Consider the following 17,330-nt stretch of genomic DNA (forward strand, 5'->3'; position numbering starts at 1 on the left):
AGGAACCACATATAGACAGACACGAGCAGTAATAGGAATATTTGGGAAAGGTTTCTCCCTCCTGAGCAAAACACTGAGCTTCTAAATTAAAAATAAAAATAATTATTTTGCTACAAAGCTGAACTGTTACTGCAGTGCCTTATGAGTAGGGACCTATCCCAACTTGTGGTGACAGAAGTCAAGTATTATGGCTTAGTCGTGGCCAAGACAGCCAATTTCATGGTAATTTTGCAGTGGCCCCATCCCTTGATTCTGATTGACAGGGAGGCCCCAAGGAAGGCAGGACAAGGGGGTGGCTATAATCTTGGCTGTTGGCTGCCCTTCATGCTGCCCCACCAGCTGGCGTCTTCCTCACTTAGGCAGGCTGCAAGACTGGACTGCAACTGTAGCAAGGGCTGCTGACTCCCACTGGGGAGCCAGCATTTTATTTTTATCACATTTTTCTTTTTTGGTTGATTTCCTGGGATACTGTGGTCGATTCCATTTTTCACAAAACAGTGATTTAAGTAGATCCCTACTAATAAGAGCTGTGGTTCAGATTTGAACACAGGTATGTTTGGAGACCTTTCAAAAGGGGAAGTTTCAAGAGAGCACCACTGCTTCATCCAGGGTTAAAGTTGGAGTGGTTTTGCTACATTCGAACTGTTCTCAGCTCATTCACATATAACAGTTCAAACACATCTGCCTTTTGGAAACCTCCCCTTCTGAAAGGACTCCAAATATGTGCATGTCTACAAAGCTATTCTCTGCAGTGGAATGCCAGTCTCGTAAACAGACACTATTTCTCCTGTGAGCAAGTCCATTGTCCTGCGTTAAGGACCTGTGACGTACAAGAGAGAAAATGAACAAATACTTCTTTCCCCCCTGTGTAGGTCTGTAAGCGAATGGTGAATTATTCCAGGGCAAGCCTGGCAGGCAGGGTGCTCTCCCTGGCCACCTACTGGCAGAGGGTCAGCAATGCATCTTGGAAGGGTCACATATGTAAAATGACCACATTCCTCGTGTTTTGATCTGGGTTAGAACCTGAGACAATTAGGACTGCCCCGAATGAGATGTTTGTTTACAGTCCCCTGGTCAAAGAGGTGTCATAGTGCAACCTGAACTACATGCATTGTGGGAAACAAAGTCTAGCTGGTGACTGTGGCGAATACAGGAGAATTAGAAACATGAAATTCCCAATTCATGAGGTAATATAGCATCATTTCATACTCAAAATGTATCCATTCCAGAGCTCCAATTTCCTATTTCCCCTCTCCCCTAACCCTCCCCCCCCATTTTGACAGAACACAGACACTTTGCAAAAAATTCACTAGATTGAAAAGCTAGATTTTCAGTGAAAAGCCACCGTGATGAAAATCTTTTGGCTAGCCCTTAGTAGAAGTCTGAGAACAATGCACGGCAGCAGAAGTTGGAAGAAAGGAGTACTGACCAGGGTAGAGGATCTGATCCACACAGCAAAATCACAGTAAAAGGCAATCAGTTGGCAGTGGGGTCTCTAGAGATACATCTACACAACACAATGCAGTGCTCTGCAGAAATACCCAAGACAATCAGAAGAATACTGTGTTAACATGACATACTTCTTCCAGGACCTGAGTTAACTCAGGTGTCTCTGCACTGCACTGCACTGTGGCCATGTGCATCTACACAAGCTGATTGCGCAGTAGCCTGCAACTACCGTGCAGTAGCATTGCATGGCAAAAAGTATGACACAATGCTACTGCACAGTAGTCACAGGCTACTATGCAGTCAGCATCACCAAAAAGCCATTTAGTGGTGCTACTGCGCAGTAACTCCAGTTACCGCACAGTCATTTAGTACTTCTTTATACAAATATTAAATGGCTGCATAGTCAGTGTCTTGTGTAGATGCGGCCTGTGTCATTTAGACAAGCCCTATTAATAAACAGTATAGATACCACTGAAGTTACTAGCCAAGGCCCCGAGACTGCACTTCACATCATGCTGACACATAACTTTGCCCAAAAAGAATGAACTGCAGTTCTTGAGTGACTGACGCACAAGCTCAAAAGTTTCACATCATGCTACAAAATATTGCCAATTTTCTGACGCTAATCACTAAAGAAAATGCCCAGGATTAGGTGGTAGGTGTCTGTTTATACATCAGGTCTATCATCTGCAAGTACAGCAGACAGTGTGCTGGTTCCCCCTACCTTTGGTCTTGATGGCAGTTTCAAGGGCAGCAGCATCCCTGTCAGCATCAAAGTTTGAGTATGCCTTAACTGTGGCATAGGCACTTGGAGGGATAGAATGCTAGGAAAAAAAAAAAAAAAAAAAGGAAGTTTACACTTTGCCTATGATCAATATGATTCTTGTACCTTTCTGAAGCTGATACATTGCTGTATATGCAAAACATACAAACTGCAGGACAGGACAAACTATTAATATAATAAAAATTCACCTAAGAGGCACTGCACCTTGGCTCTCTGAATGTATTACTTTCCCCAGAATCTACCCACAGCAGGGTGTTTATCATTACAGAAAGCTGTACAAAAACTGGCTGGACCTGACAGAAACTTGTTTCAAAATGTCAATATGAAAATATTATTTCAAGTTATAAAAAATCCAAGCCAATTGCTTATATTGGATACATGTCAGTTGTAAAAGATAATTAGAAATCCACAATGAATATGTTACCCACCATAGGACAAATTCTGTGCTTTGTGCACCTAGTGAATTAACACAGTTTTAACTTATTTTCAGCAGTTTTCAGTAACCTATCTTTTCTTTTTAAAATGCTGCATAAGCACTTACTTTATTTCAGCAGGAGTCTCTCAATAGAAAAAGCATTTCAGGACTATTCTGTTGGAAGACATATCAGGTCCCACCCTCAACATTTCTTGGTACCTAACACCAACTGAAATGGTAGATGCCTAAACAGGACTTCTCAAGAACTAGCTCTTCCTGCATTTTTTCTTTTAACCCTTAATGGCCAAAGCAAAGGACAGTCTGTGAATAAGGAACCTGTGTGAATTTGACCACACAGATTTGTTATCTGTACATCTTCCTACTTAGATCACAGTGACATACACAGTTTCTTCCAGCTGGACCAGTTGTGCCCTCCACTGAAAATCTGAGACATGCTACAGGGATGGAGAGGCACAAACATCAAGAAAAATAATCATCCTCTTTTATCCCTGCAAGGACCTGCCCTATCAGTCCAAGCAGGCAGAGTCTGGCCTACTGCCACACCACATGAGACATCATTTCCCAGTATCTACAGATTTAACTGCCAACAATAATAGTAAATTGAAAGGTCTAATGCAGTCTTGGATAAATGTGTTTTAGGAATCTTACAGAAACACAAAGTCTTTGTATCATAGAGCACAATTTGGACACTCTATTTGATTAAATTGGGCACTGCTGGACATTCTGGAATAGCTAACCTGGTTAGCCAAACTGAGTTGGATTTGAAAAAACAAGGTCAGAGATGACATCTTATCTAGTCTCTTGCTCCTTCTGCTCTCTCCATGCATTATACAGACACTGAGATAGCATGCTGTGCTAGAAAACATCATGAGATATAAGAAAAATTAACACATAGTAAATGTGCAGTTTGGAAATAGCTTCTTCCTCATGTACACGTAAGTAAGAAGGTTGAATGCAGCCCCCTTGATCTCAGGAAAAGGGCCAAGTGCTGTCGTGCTCTCAGGAAAGGGAAACTAAAACCTTGGATATTGTAAATTCCAGATGTAATAATTACACTCTTTTCATATGAAAAGCAGTTTATTACTTTAGAAAAAGCATTGGCATGATTGGAGCAAATGTCTCCTTATGCTCTTGAATGGGCCCTGCTTGTTTCATATTGGTTTTGGTACACTAGGAGGCAGACCCCTGTCATCAGAGATGCAAGTTCCTTTTGACCTTTCTACTAAGTTCAGTGAGACTCTTGCTCAAATAGTAAGACATCAGTCAGTGCTAAAATATAAGCACATGGGCAGGTTAAGCAAAACCAAATGAGAATCTAATGTTCTTCCATACTAGGTGGGGACTTCCAAATAGTTTACAAAGACTGCCTGTGTTCCCTTCACCCTTCCCCTTTATCTTACATGCAGATAGTTCTAAATTTCTGAAGTGATAAAAGTGATTATCCAATTGTGAGGAGCTCAACTTGAAGGCACCTAAATCTCTGAGTTAAGAGTGCTCAATACCTCCAGAAATGAGGGCCCTTTTAAGATCTCTGAAGCAGGACATCCAAAATCACTAGTCACTTCTGAAAACACAGGCCTATTGAACTTGCCTGAGGTCACTGCAAGTCAGTGACAGATGTGGACTACAATCCAGGTCTCCTGACTACCCAGGCCTCTATTCTAACCATAAGACAATCTGCATCTCTCAGCAGCTACATTACTACTGTTTCAGCAGCTAATGTGTGGAGGTGGTGCCATGCAACTCAGCATTAGGCCTGTGTAAGTAGGCAGTTATTTGATCCGGCCACTTCGGATGCCAGCAATCCGATCTGGAGCTCCGGACTGGGTTCCCGCTTTGATCCAGCCGAAGCGGGTCCAAAGCTTTGGCGCTGCCTCTGAGATCTGGCCATAGGGTATAATGGGGAATCAATTAAATATCTGTAACTTTGTTGTTTTTTGTCTGATTTGGATAACAAAATTTGGGGGAACTGCACCCCAAATTCTTGAAAGCAAAACTCATGTCACATGTATGTGATACATAACAGGGGGGTGAAAACTGCAGGGGTGGTGGCCCCTGGTGAGGCCACAAAGCCTGCCAAGTTTCAAGGAGATAGGTACAAGGGTTTGGGGGGAACTGCACCTCAAGCTGCGGACAAGCAAAACTCATGACATGGGTGACACTGCATGTGTTAAGGCGCACAGCAGGGTGAAAGCTACAGGCCTGCTAGCCCCTGCTGAGGCCACAAAGCCTGCCAGCTGTCGAGGAGATCAGTGCAGGGGGGTTCTGGGGCCCTGCACCCATAGCTGCTGACAGACAAAACTCATGACATGGGTGCTTGTGCAACTGACTGTCTCGGTCTTGGGGCAGTTGATTGTCTATATTGATTATTTCCTCTCTTTAGTTTGTGGTTTTGTAGGTGTTAATTGCTGCTAATTAACTGGCTACGTTAGCTAAGTATTGTGTATTGAGCTGGTCCCTGAGTGAATCATGACTGATTGGTAACTGGTAACACAGTAGCTTAGCAGCCCGACCTGCATTAGTGTCTACCTGCCCTCCCCCCACCCCAAGACAGACACAGTTGCACAAGTTTTGCCTGTCAGCAGCTAGGAGTGCAGGGCCCCAGAACCCCCCTGCACTGATCCTACGTTAGCTAAGTATTGTGTATTGAGCTGGTCCCTGAGTGAATCATGACTGATTGGTAACTGGTAACACAGTAGCTTAGCAGCCCGACCTGCATTAGTGTCTACCTGCCCTCCCCCCACCCCAAGACAGACACAGTTGCACAAGTTTTGCCTGTCAGCAGCTAGGAGTGCAGGGCCCCAGAACCCCCCTGCACTGATCTCCTCGACAGCTGGCAGGCTTCGTGGCTGCAGCAGGGGCTACCATCCCTGCAGCTTTCACCCTGCTGCACCTTAACACACAGTGTCACCCATGTCACGAGTTTTGCTTGTCCACAGCTTGAGGTGCGGTTCCCCCTGAACCCATGCACCAATCTTCTTGAAACTTAGCAGACTTTGTGCTCTCAGAAGAGGCTACCACCTCTTCAAGTTTCATCCAAATCAGACAAAAAACAACAAAGTTATAGATATTTAATTGATTCCCCGTTATACCCTATGGCTGGATCTCTGAGGCGGCTCCGAAGCTTTTCCGAAACGGTTCGGAAGCTCCGAACCACTTCGGAAAGCCTAATGAAGCCAGCACTTTGATCTGGACATGCTGCTTCAGACGCTGAAGTGTCCGAAGCTTCTCCGGATCCAAAGCATGGTCTGAAGCCTCGCACAGCCCTACTCAGCATGTGGCTGGTGTACTGTGGTGCCTATATAACATCCAAAACCACAAGTCACTTCTCCAAGCATAAGAGAATGTCCTGATGGACTGTCATGGCTTCTCTTCCTACCCATAACACCCTGGAGAAGGAGGAAGCTGAGTTGGCGTTAACCTTCTCCCCACAGGGACTCTACCACAGGCACATAGTTAACGTCAGCTCAGCTGCCTCCTTTTCCAGGGTACTCAGAGGAGGAACAGGGTACTGTACGGCTGGAGAAACAGGCCAAGTCAGGTTTCACAAGAGAAGCCAAGACAGTCCATCAGTGCAGTTTCTTATGCTTGAAGCTACTTCCTCACTACAGGGTGGAGGCATTAAGCACAAATACCACACCCTGAACTATACACGACCAAGATGCTTGGTTCCTTTAGATATAAATAGCAGCCATCACACACAAAGTGTACAAAATCCAATGGGTAAAAAAGGTGCCTGAACAGCTGTTTTACTTTCTTGCACTGGTTACCTTGCTGAAAACACTCTGCTTGGGGAAGCAGACAACCAATTCATAAAGTCCTTATTCAACAATTCTAGCTTCTTTTAGAGCTCACAGTTACCTACACGTAGAAAAAGATTCCTCAAATATATTTGCTAGCTTAAATTATTTGATGATTTTTTGGCTGTGGGGTGATCAAACAATGGAGCCAGGCATGCGGGCACCACTGCCACTGTGCAGGAGCAAGGAATGTTGGGACCTCAGATATGGCATCTTAGATAGGGTGACCATATGTCCACCCACCTTGCTCCCACGCAGCAGCAGCGCCTGCCTGCCTGGTGCACCGTGCTGCTCCCCATCTCTGCTGGACTCCAGCCCAGGACTTTTCATCAACTGGCCAGGACCAGCCTACAGAATCCAGGACTATTTCAGCCAAACCAGGATCTACGGTCACCTTAGGCCTAAGTTCACTGGCACTGACCCATGCCGCTGAGATTCACTTCCTCATTAATTACAATCAGAGAAAGCCACAACTTTATGGCATAATATCCTGACGCTGCAATGGGGTATCATCCTTGTGTACTCTTTCAACACCATAGTTCAAAAGTAGCACTATAGTTACATTGTGGCTTTGTGGTATTTTGTCAACAATGATGGAACAAATGCAGACAGATGCAACTCTACTGCCATTGGCAGAATCACACACAACTTGGTGGAATTGTCCAAACAGGCTTTGGCTTTTAAAACAGAAAACGCCTTTAAGAAAAAGGAATTTTCCCTGAAAAATACCTTCTTTTTATTTTTTACTTTAAAGAGAAACATACAAAAGCTTTTTTCTCCAGCTTTTGGCAATCAAAACCTCAGAAATATTGAATGCTCAGCAGTCAACATATAAAAATCTTTCCATCTCAAATAGAATTCATACCTGAAAAAAATTAGGTTAACAAATAAAAACATTTCCATTTTTTGCCAATTTTTTTTTTTTTGATTTACCAAAGACCTGATAAATTTTAATTCACATCTAATAAAAACCAAGGCTGGGGGTCTGCCTTGCCTTCCATTTATTTTTTGTTTTTTAATCTTCCTCTACACCCCTTTTCTGTTGCAGAGACTAACCAGACAGTGAGATGCATCCCCTCTTTTCCCGCCTCTAACCCTGTAGTACAGGGACAGGCAAAATACAGCCTGCAGGCCAAATCCAGCCTGCTAGACCATTCTGTCCAGCCCATGGGGCACCTAAAAAGTTTAGAAAATTTAATATTTATCTGCAACTGGCTGCCTTTCAAAGATGACAGGAGCCAGGGAAAGTAGGACCCAGGGGAAACCAGCAGAACTCAGCTCCGCCCCCCCGACCAGAACCCTCTGCCTGCCCCAGCTGTCACTGCATCTCTGCATGCCTGCTCCAGCACCACATGGCCCTGGGCTGCATTGCCAGACAGCGGGAGCACAGGGCTGCACCGGTACGCCAGGGCCAGGAGGGGTGTGTGTGTGTGTGTGTGTGTGTGTGTGTGTGTGTGTGTGTGTGTGTGTGTGTGTGTGTGTGTGTGTTCATAGGGCGAGTCCCACCCCCCCACACATATGTACCCACACCCCCCTCGCACTGCCATACACGCAGACCCCCACCTCTAAACCCCCTCATCCACCCCAGCTACCCTCCACCCACACACAGCCCCCCACAAACCCCATACCCACCCACACCCCACGTATCCACACACACACACCCCCACATGCTCCCTCACCCCACATACCCACACACCCACAGCCCCCACAAACCTACACTCGCATGCACACCCCCACCCTACACACCTATATCCATCCCCCATGGCTGGGGGGGCGGGGCCAGGTGGGCCCTGATGTTGCAGGAGCCCACCGGGACTTCCCCTGAGTCCTACTGCTCCTGGCTCCTGTCATCTCTGACAGAAACCAAGGACAGATAAATATTAATTTTCTAAATATTTTTAGGGGCCCTGCGGGCTGGACAGAATGGCCTAGCGGGCCGAATCCGGCCCGCGGACCGTATTTTGCCCACCCCTGCTCTAGAGCAAAGGTTACAGTATCACTTGTCTAGCTTTTAGGCATTTTAGTGAAATGCAGAGTGCTGCACCTAGGGCATAAAAATATCCAGCACACTTACTGGCTGAGGAATAACCCTCTCAGCACCACAGAAGCAGAGAGGGATCTTGGAGTCATAGTGGACTCCAAGATGAACGTGAGTCATCAGTGTGACAAAATCATCAGCAAAGCTAACCACACTTTATCATGCATCAGCAGATGCATGACAAATAGATCCAAGGAGGTGATGCTTCCCCTCTATGTGGCATTGATCAGACTGCAGTTGGAGTACTGCATCCAGTTTTGGGTGCCATACTTTAACAAGGATGTGGATAACCTTGGGAGGGTCCAGAGATTCATATGGTTAGGGGCTTACAGGCCAAGCCCTATGAGGAGAGACTGAGGGACCCTGATCTCTTCAGCCTCTGCAAGATAAGGCTGCGAGGTGATCTTGTGGCTGCCTAAAAATTCATTAGCGGGCGCAGCAAGGGATCGGAGATGCTCTGTTCACCAGGGCGCCTCCTGGGGTAACAAGGAACAATGGTCACAAACTGACAGAGAAAGGATTTAGGCTAGACATCAGGGAAAACTTCTTCACGGTAATGGCGGCCAAAATTGGGAATGGCCTTTCAAAGGAGGTGGTGCTCTCCCTTACTGTGGGGTTCTTTAAGAAAAGTCTGGATAGGCATCTGTCCAGGGTCATCTGACCCCAGCACTCCTTCCTGCCTAGGCATGGGGGTCAGACTCGATGATCTGTTGAGGTCCCTTCTGACCCTAGCATCTATGACTCTATTTCAAGAAGTTGTCATGTTGCCTTCTAATCACTGCACCTCAAGAGCACCCTTAAAAAAAGTCACATTGGAAAGGAAACTAGATAGAATAGACATTTAAAGAGAGAAAACCCTCAAATTATTTCTAGTTTCTAATAGTAATACTTACATCTCCTTCAAGGCTGAGCTTGGTTAGAATTTCATGGACTGTAGACATCTTGAAAAAACACTGGAAAAAAATAAGACATTTTATGTAGCAAGGCCAGGACAATCTGATGAGAAGTGCTGGACTGATCAATAATTAATTGAAGGGTATCCAGCAAGAGTGATTATCGTGTTGGGATAGGAATTAGTCTCCACTGTCCTATACAGCAGTAAATGACCCCTTATTTGTTAAAGGAATATAGTTTTTCTGCACTTTTTAATTTCAGCCAATAAATTGGATTTCCTCTCTCAGATGGAGCTCAAACATAATTAAAAAAAAAATCAATGCCAAAGAAATATCAGAAAGCTTAAATCCTGTGCACAGACCATCAGCAAAAAGCCATAAGAAACAATGTATTACCACAATCCAATAACTTCCAACTCAGAGACAAAATTCTTCACGTACATGTTTTGAAATGTATGGAGGCCACTTTCATTTTCCAAAAGCACAATTCCTGTTATTTAATCTCTAATACACAAGATGGAATGATTGCCCAGTCTTGCTACCCCCAAAATATATGAAAAGCCTATTTGGCCAGACATGTCGCAAAAAAGGACTTCTGCTTAATATGCTTATGTCACACACTATCTTTGCCACTAAGTCTGGTCTCCACATCTCGGAGGTTTGCCAGATTAGTAGCACTGGTTGAGGGTCCCTGCAGCACCAGAGTAAAAGAAAGAGGAAGATTTTTTAAGTGGTATAAAATCAAAGGCAATTCAAGTAGCACTGGTGCATTCCTGAAGCTCTGCTGGAAGGTGGCACTCCTACATTCTTTTAGCAAGGAAAGGAATGTGGCCATTTGTGTCACTTTCAGATCATATCGAGTTGCAAATGCAGTGCACATTGACTAACCGACAATTTAACCATGCTTTCTGGGGTGTAAGACATGGGGGGGGGGGGGGCTTTCTGCCTGAAAGAGGTCTAAAATTAAGGTACATCTTCTATACCAAAGCTCTACAATGAAAAAATAACTGAGATCAAATTATCTGAAGTTCCTGCCATAGTTTTTGTTTGGCCCCTGCCATGAACTGGAGTTTAAGATGCCATGATTTTGTGGAAGGTAAATCTAGAAAGCAGTTTGCTTGAAAATGCATTACTGCAAATTCTAGTATACTCTATGGAAGTATTTGGTTGTTATTGTTGAGACATTCTACACACAAAAGATTTCTGTTCTACACATGGGATTGCCTTTAGTACATTGGCAGCTCTATGATTAGCACGTGTTGTCAGCCTCCTATACTATACCTATGTATCAGCAATAAATAAATCTTATATAGTGGCTTCCAAACAGAGGTGTAAAATATTCAGGAGAAAATGGGGGGAAAGCTGCAGAAAGATATTTTGACTTCCACCTACAGAAAAAAAATGCTCGTAAAAACATCAAGAGAAAGGGAAGCCTGCTACACACAGGAAGTCAGCTAAGTGGCCTGAGCTAGATAAAATATTGCATTGGGTAGCAAATCATAAACAGAATGGAACTGCCATTTTCATCAAGTGGATTATGATGCAGGTATGGAAACTCACAAAAGAAATGCATTAGATTTCAGCAGATGTTTAAGATGGTGTCACAGATTCATAAGACACCATGGACTGCAACTGTTTGCAAGGACAACTGTATGAAGGCTGCCAGAAAAATGAGAGCACAAAGTTGTGGAATTTTATATATTCATCCTAAATGCAAGGAGGAGGATAAGTACACTAGAAATTAGTTATATCTGAAATACAGATGAGGCTCCTCTGTACTTTGATTTGCATCCAATAAGACCGCAAATGTGAAGTGGGAAGGAAACAGTTACAGTGAAAAATCATCATGAAAAGACATACTGCAACACTGTCCTGGCATGTTATGCCAAGGCTGATTTTGAAATGGAAAATTCATGCTGAAAAATTCCTTGGGGTGTACAAGTCCATGAAAAAGGGGGTGTGGACAAAAATGGGATGGTCAAAATTAATAAAAATATGGTATAGGCACAAGTACAAAGAAACCATCTCTACTGGTCTGTGATCAGTTTCGTGTTTACATATTCCTCTAGTTTTATACTCCTCAGAAATTTTCCTTTTCTTTTTACTCCTGATTATTTCCTTCTCTTTTACTCCAGGACCCACCCAGGGAAAGCATACTACTGCCTTGGAAAATCTCCCAGGCACAAAAATCATGACTCCGCACTCAGTCAGATCAGAAACCAACAGCTCTTCCTAACTGCTAGAAACTCTTGTTTGTTCCTGAATTGCCATACCCTGATGTAGCATTTCCCAAACAGTTGGGTGCACTCTGGCAATACAAAATCACTCCCCTACTTCAACAATTCTTGGACCCCATCATACTTCAGTTGCCACCCCTGCTTCCCTTGCTGCTGAATGTCCGTGACCCCTTACTTAAGCCATAAGCTGCTGCTGCCAGCAAGGACAGAAGCAGCAGCAGCAGCTTCTGTAGGGGAATGAGGGAGAATCAGTGACAAGGGAAGCAGCAGTAGCAGCTGAAGTCCAGGAGGTGTAGGAGTGCCTGACAGTGGGGCCAAAAGGTTAGGGAAATGCTGCCTAACTACCCAGTCTCCATGTGACTTCCTTGAAAACAGATGAATCTAAGAGTTGATCCCAAGCAAAAAATGACCCCCCACTCTGTCAATCAGGGTAATTTGGAAAAGAAAATCAAGTTAATATAGAATGAGTGGGTAACACCAGTCAGTGATGCTGAAAATGATCATTTTGTTATAGAAACCATAAACCTTCAAGATTGCTGAAAAAGCAATCAGTATTATTAAGTTAAACAAAGTGCTCAGAAGTTGAGGCTTTATATTTTTAAAATGCAAAAAAAATAAGTGGCCTCTTTGTCCACACTCCCAAATACTATTTTATGCTCTAATATCCTATACGGTTTGGCTACAAAAAATATTCTTTTTAATTTTATGGAAAAGAAGTGATTCTTCAAAATCACCTACCAGAAAGATTTTTCCCCTATTCAAGCCTGTTCCAGGAGGGTAGTAAAGCACTAGAACAGGCTACCTAGAGGGGCTGTGGAATCTCCATCCTTAAAAGTTTTTAAGACCCTAACAGAAAAAGCCTTGGCTGAGATAACATAGTTGGGGATGGTCCTGCTTTGAGCAGAGGATTGGGCTAGATGATCTCCTGAAGTCCCTTCCAACCCTAATTTTCTACTATAATATAAGTCAGAAGTTCAAGTCAGAAACAAACAGTATTGTCCTAGCTGTGCTACAGCAACACAAACTAAATTTACTTCTTTGACTGTCACAATTGTGTAGGCAAGAAAAATAATTTGGTTCGTTTGGCAGGAAAGAAAATTACTCTCGTTAATGTTTCTGACAAAGTAGTGAGATGAAGTGGAATGCTGCAAAGAATCTGTCTCCTGTTATTATTAGTTCTAGACATTATTTAAATATTAAAATGTAATATTTGTTATAAAAAACAGTAAGACCTTATGTTGTATCTCTGTAGTGTAAGCACTACCTCACCCATATCTAACTTGTCCTGGCTTGCTTTAAGTGAGTCAAGAAGAGTAAGAAATTTTAATCTTCTGGAGCAATCTAGCTGGGAAAGGAAAGGAAGAAAGTTGAAATGGTACTAATTGGCCTAAAGGAGAATTAAAATGTTTAAGGCAAAAAAATTGAACAAACAGTGCCAAACCCTCCAGTTCCTGCCCACATGATCAGCTGAATTAAATTAAGAAAGCAGTGCTGAGACAGAAATTCAGAACACTGAAACTCTCGAAAGAGCAGCAGTATAAAAGAAAACCATAGTGTCTTACTCAGTCATTAAACATGCTGATTATGAGGGGGATGGTATGTCAGCTACATTATGACATCCTTATTACTTCTTGAATCTTAATGAAAATTACACATTCAGACAAAAAGATCTTTGTACTTAAGAGGCTTTATAGTTGATCATTGAGACAAGAAACTCAAAAATCTTCATCTTGCCCAGAGCTAAACTGCTCCACTGAAAGCTAAAGTGAATGCAACTGTATAAGCTTTCACAGAGTAGTAATCACTGAACAGATTTTTGCAAGGCTTCCATTTCCAAATCAAATAAAAACCACATTGAATCAGACTTGTTGGAACAGAAAACTTGAACAGAGTCCAGGGTACTGAGCTAACACACCCTCTTGTACAGTTGAAACTGGAATGTTCAAGGAGTTGCCACATAACAATGCTATAGCAACCAAAAGCCACAAGCAAAAAGAACATTTGCAGCATTTAGCAAAATGGGGATTTTTGTCAAATGAATTTTTCCAATTGAGAATTTGACTTGCAGAATAAATATATTTCTCATTGCTACTTTGGCAGTGTTTGAGCCCAAATTTGTCAAGATACTCGGAATATTCTTACGTAAAATTTTTATTACTGTCAATGTTCTAATTAGTAATGGTTGGCTTGCAAATATTAATTAGTAATATATGTATAACGCCCTTGTTCTGTAGACAGGAATGTTTCAAAATGCATCCATCTCGGGAAGGTCAGTGAGACCATCTTGAGCATGCCTGGCAGGGGAAAGGGTGGTGGCTGATGGCCATGTTGGGTGTACCACTGAGGTAGAAAGGAGAAAATCACTGTTTTAGCAACTAGTTTGGTGTGCATGGCAGGGGGGGCCCAGACAGGACTGCTCTGTGTGAGCTCTTGGACAAGAGGGGCAGTGTCTGGTTGACTGAGACTACCTTTTTAAGCTGACTGATCAGGGCTGGGTAAGCTCAGGCTCCGACTGACAGAGGGGTAACAAATCTATCCAGTGTCCCAGAAACTGAAAGAAGTTGAGGGGGATTTTAAACATTTTTCTCTCAACCAGAAAAATGTGCATCCTGTTCTGAGTGCCAGCTGGGAAAAAGGAAATGACACAAGCACGATGGATTCATCCAGAGGCTCCGGATGAGGTGGATTCAATAGGCAGTAACTAAGAGTGGCTCTCAGAGGTCTGACTAGCCCTAGTAAGAGGGCAGTGGACACTGTACAGGCCAGTTTTGGGCATGAAAGTCAAGAACTGAGCAGTAAGTCCTGAAACAAAGTGGAGGAGTTCTCAGGGACAGTGAAGCTGATTTGCAGTTTATTTGCCACTGAGGAGAAATACACTGTACAGTATATATATTGCAATCTTTAATGTTTTCTGTGTACGGTTTTCATTTATTGTTTGCTATCCATTGTTGCTGTAGTAAAAAAGGAAAAAAAAGATAATTTTAATGTTTTTTGGATTCATTATTAGTCAATGCCAAGTACCCGACACTAGGTGCTCCTGATTTTTATATATATACACACACACACATATATATACGGTGAACCCAGAGGTGTTGTTTACTTAATACTGCATACTTAGTGCACATGCACTTACACATGTTCTTCTTTACACTGAAAAGAGTTGGAGCTTCTACTTTAGAGTCTATAAACCAAGACCTCATATATCCACTCAAGCAAATTTATTTATTTCTAAAATTATCATGTACCCTGAATTAAAATATTAAAATAAAATAATAGCAAAAAAGAAGAGAAGAGATCTGTTACTCTTTGCTGAAAAGAGCAGTCGTTTAAATGCTTGCAGGTCAGATTCACAGATGTTAGGGGCTGGAAGGGACCTCTCGAGGTCCAGCCCCCCTGCACTGGGCAGGAAAGACTGCTGGGGTCAGATGACCTCAGCAAGGTAAGCGTCCAGATGTTGTCACACTATACCTGGTTTCTCTGATCTCCACCCTCCTAACGGTCTACCTCGCTAGCTAGGCAGGTTTGCAATAGTGACGTGGATTTAGAAATGTTCTCAGGGTTCTCAAATCTTTGGTTCCTGTATGTGCCATGATAAAAGTGACAGATGCTGACTGCAGAAGCAGCAATGTTACACCTGGCAACCAGCACCTGAGCTCATCTTTTGTCCTAGCTTGATAAGAAGCATGTCTTCTGTGGGTGACAAGCAAGGATGTTTCCCGGCTTTTGGAAGGAGAAAATGGAATCTGCAGGATGAGGGAATGGAAAGTTTAGTGAGGAACCCGGTCAGTTGTGCTGTCTTCCAACCAGAACAGGGTGTGGCAATGGAGCGCAGAGGTCAGGGGAAGAATGGGGAGGACCACCAAAAAGGAGAAGAAAGAGACCCTCCCTTCAAAATGAAACAAAGCCTTACTGTCATCACTGAAATACAGACAGACCAATCTGTGTCCATACTCTACTTTAAAGCTACGCAGGTCGAACAGAGCCGCTCTCTGCAACCCGAATTGACTGACTTTAAAACAAAAAAAATCTCGCAGACCACTGATAGCCATTATTTCTACACAGTACAGCAAAATATATATTGTAAATTATTTGTTCTCATTACTAGACAACCCAGATGGGGGAAGAAATGTCACTCTGGCACACATGCCAGAGTAACACACTAAAGGTGAGACTACTGATTTATATTTATAATAGGAGATTCCTAACACCAGTATTTGGCAGGGAAAACCTCCTGTGGGAAAAAAAACAAACTGTTCCATAAGTGAGCAACTGGAAAAACAAACTCACTGGAGCTGTTCTGTACAAAGAGACTCAGCAACAGAAGTGACACACAGGGGGGGAACTTCACTAGTGATTAAAGGAGGAAATCTTAGTCCTACCACAGAGCTACCCTGCAGCACCCACCTAGCAACAACATAAGCAGGCAGTGTCCAAACAAAAGGCTGACTGTAATCATTTTTTATAAAAGAAGAAATAGTTCTGCTGCACAGAACATTAAACTTAGGGAATTACACTGCTTCTTTTGCTCTTATTTCCATGTACGTATCAGAGTCCTGTGACATACAAATAGCTTTATGAATTTAGAAGTCTATCCCGCACGGATCTGTCCTGCACGTGAGGACAACTCACTGCTGCAAAACATCTCCGAACCTTTCCAGTTAAGAACAGAGCAACATTTCTCTGCTTTCCTCTAATGGCAGGGCAGACCAAGCTGCATTCATCCTGTCTTTAGGGCAGGGGGTCCCAACCTTTTTCTTCCCTCCTAGCATGCTATAAGAACTCCACGGGCCACCTGTGCCACAATAACTACCCGGCTCCCCAGCCTTGCCTGCGTGGCCCCAGGGTGCAGAGGCAGGGCTTGGTGGCAGGGAGCCCAGGGGCCCCACTCACCTGGGTGCAGCGGCGCAGAGCCTCGCCCACCCGCCTGCAGCACTGCTGGCAAGAGAGAGGCTGTGGTGCGGGGCTGGGCGGGGCAGCCCTGCCCCTGCGCCTTCCTGGGGCCTCGCCTCAGCCCCAGGGCCCAAGGCGGCTCCTCACCACGCCAGGCTGGGCGGACCCCCTGCAGCCTGGGTGCAGACCCCCAGTTGAGAAGCGCTGCCTCAGGGGTAACGCCCAACAGGAAGCAGGACCTCAGCAACTCTGCAAAGGGGGTGGGGGGGGGGGAGGCCAACAATACCCCAGGGCATGTTGTTTCCGCAGTGGGGCAAAACCAGCACAAGAGCAGCTGTGACACTTGGACCGGCAGTCTGCTGTCCAAAAGGACCTCTCTGGGAGGCCTGCTGGCACCACACCCAAGGGGAGAGGGTGAGGGCGCCATCCTCAACAGTCCTGCCTGGTGCCCTTTTCCTCGGGCTGTCCACACCATTCATAGGGTGTTTTTAAGAGGCTCCTGTTACCCTAGGATGCTGGAAGGAGAGGGGATACAAACTCAAATCCAAAGCCCAGCTGATTACCTAAAACAAGCCACGTGGCTTGGAAAACCGGGGTCAAAAAGTGGATCTTAACTAGAAGATAAACTCCTCGTGCTTTCGGGAGAGACCGGTCGTACTTGCACGGGGTCAGGGCGGGGGGCTTGTCCTCCACAGCGCTTTTCTTTTGGTAGGTTGGGACATATTCGCCCTTTCATTAAGCCCCCACGTTACAGAGCCAGACCCCCACGCCACGGCAGCCTCAAGCCTTTTTCCCAGGAGGAC

At 44.2% G+C, this 17,330-nt stretch overlaps 1 protein-coding gene across 1 annotated transcript in view; it reads right to left on the minus strand.

Annotated features, from left to right (window-relative positions):
- ANXA2 (annexin A2) overlaps window positions 1-16,649 on the minus strand; it is a 58,346-nt gene extending 41,697 nt beyond the window's left edge. Inside the window, exons 1-3 of the mRNA XM_025199467.1 lie at window positions 16,528-16,649; window positions 9,401-9,460; window positions 2,174-2,273 (exon numbers count right to left, since the gene is read on the minus strand). Of these exons, the coding sequence (XP_025055252.1) occupies window positions 2,174-2,273; window positions 9,401-9,448 (148 nt within the window). The 5' untranslated portion in view covers window positions 9,449-9,460; window positions 16,528-16,649. The remainder of the gene's footprint in view (window positions 1-2,173; window positions 2,274-9,400; window positions 9,461-16,527) is intronic.
- Window positions 16,650-17,330: the final 681 nt, after the last annotated feature.

The sequence above is a fragment of the Alligator sinensis genome, unplaced genomic scaffold (genome assembly GCF_000455745.1).
Source record: "Alligator sinensis unplaced genomic scaffold, ASM45574v1 scaffold458_1, whole genome shotgun sequence".
NCBI classification, from domain to species: domain Eukaryota; kingdom Metazoa; phylum Chordata; order Crocodylia; family Alligatoridae; genus Alligator; species Alligator sinensis.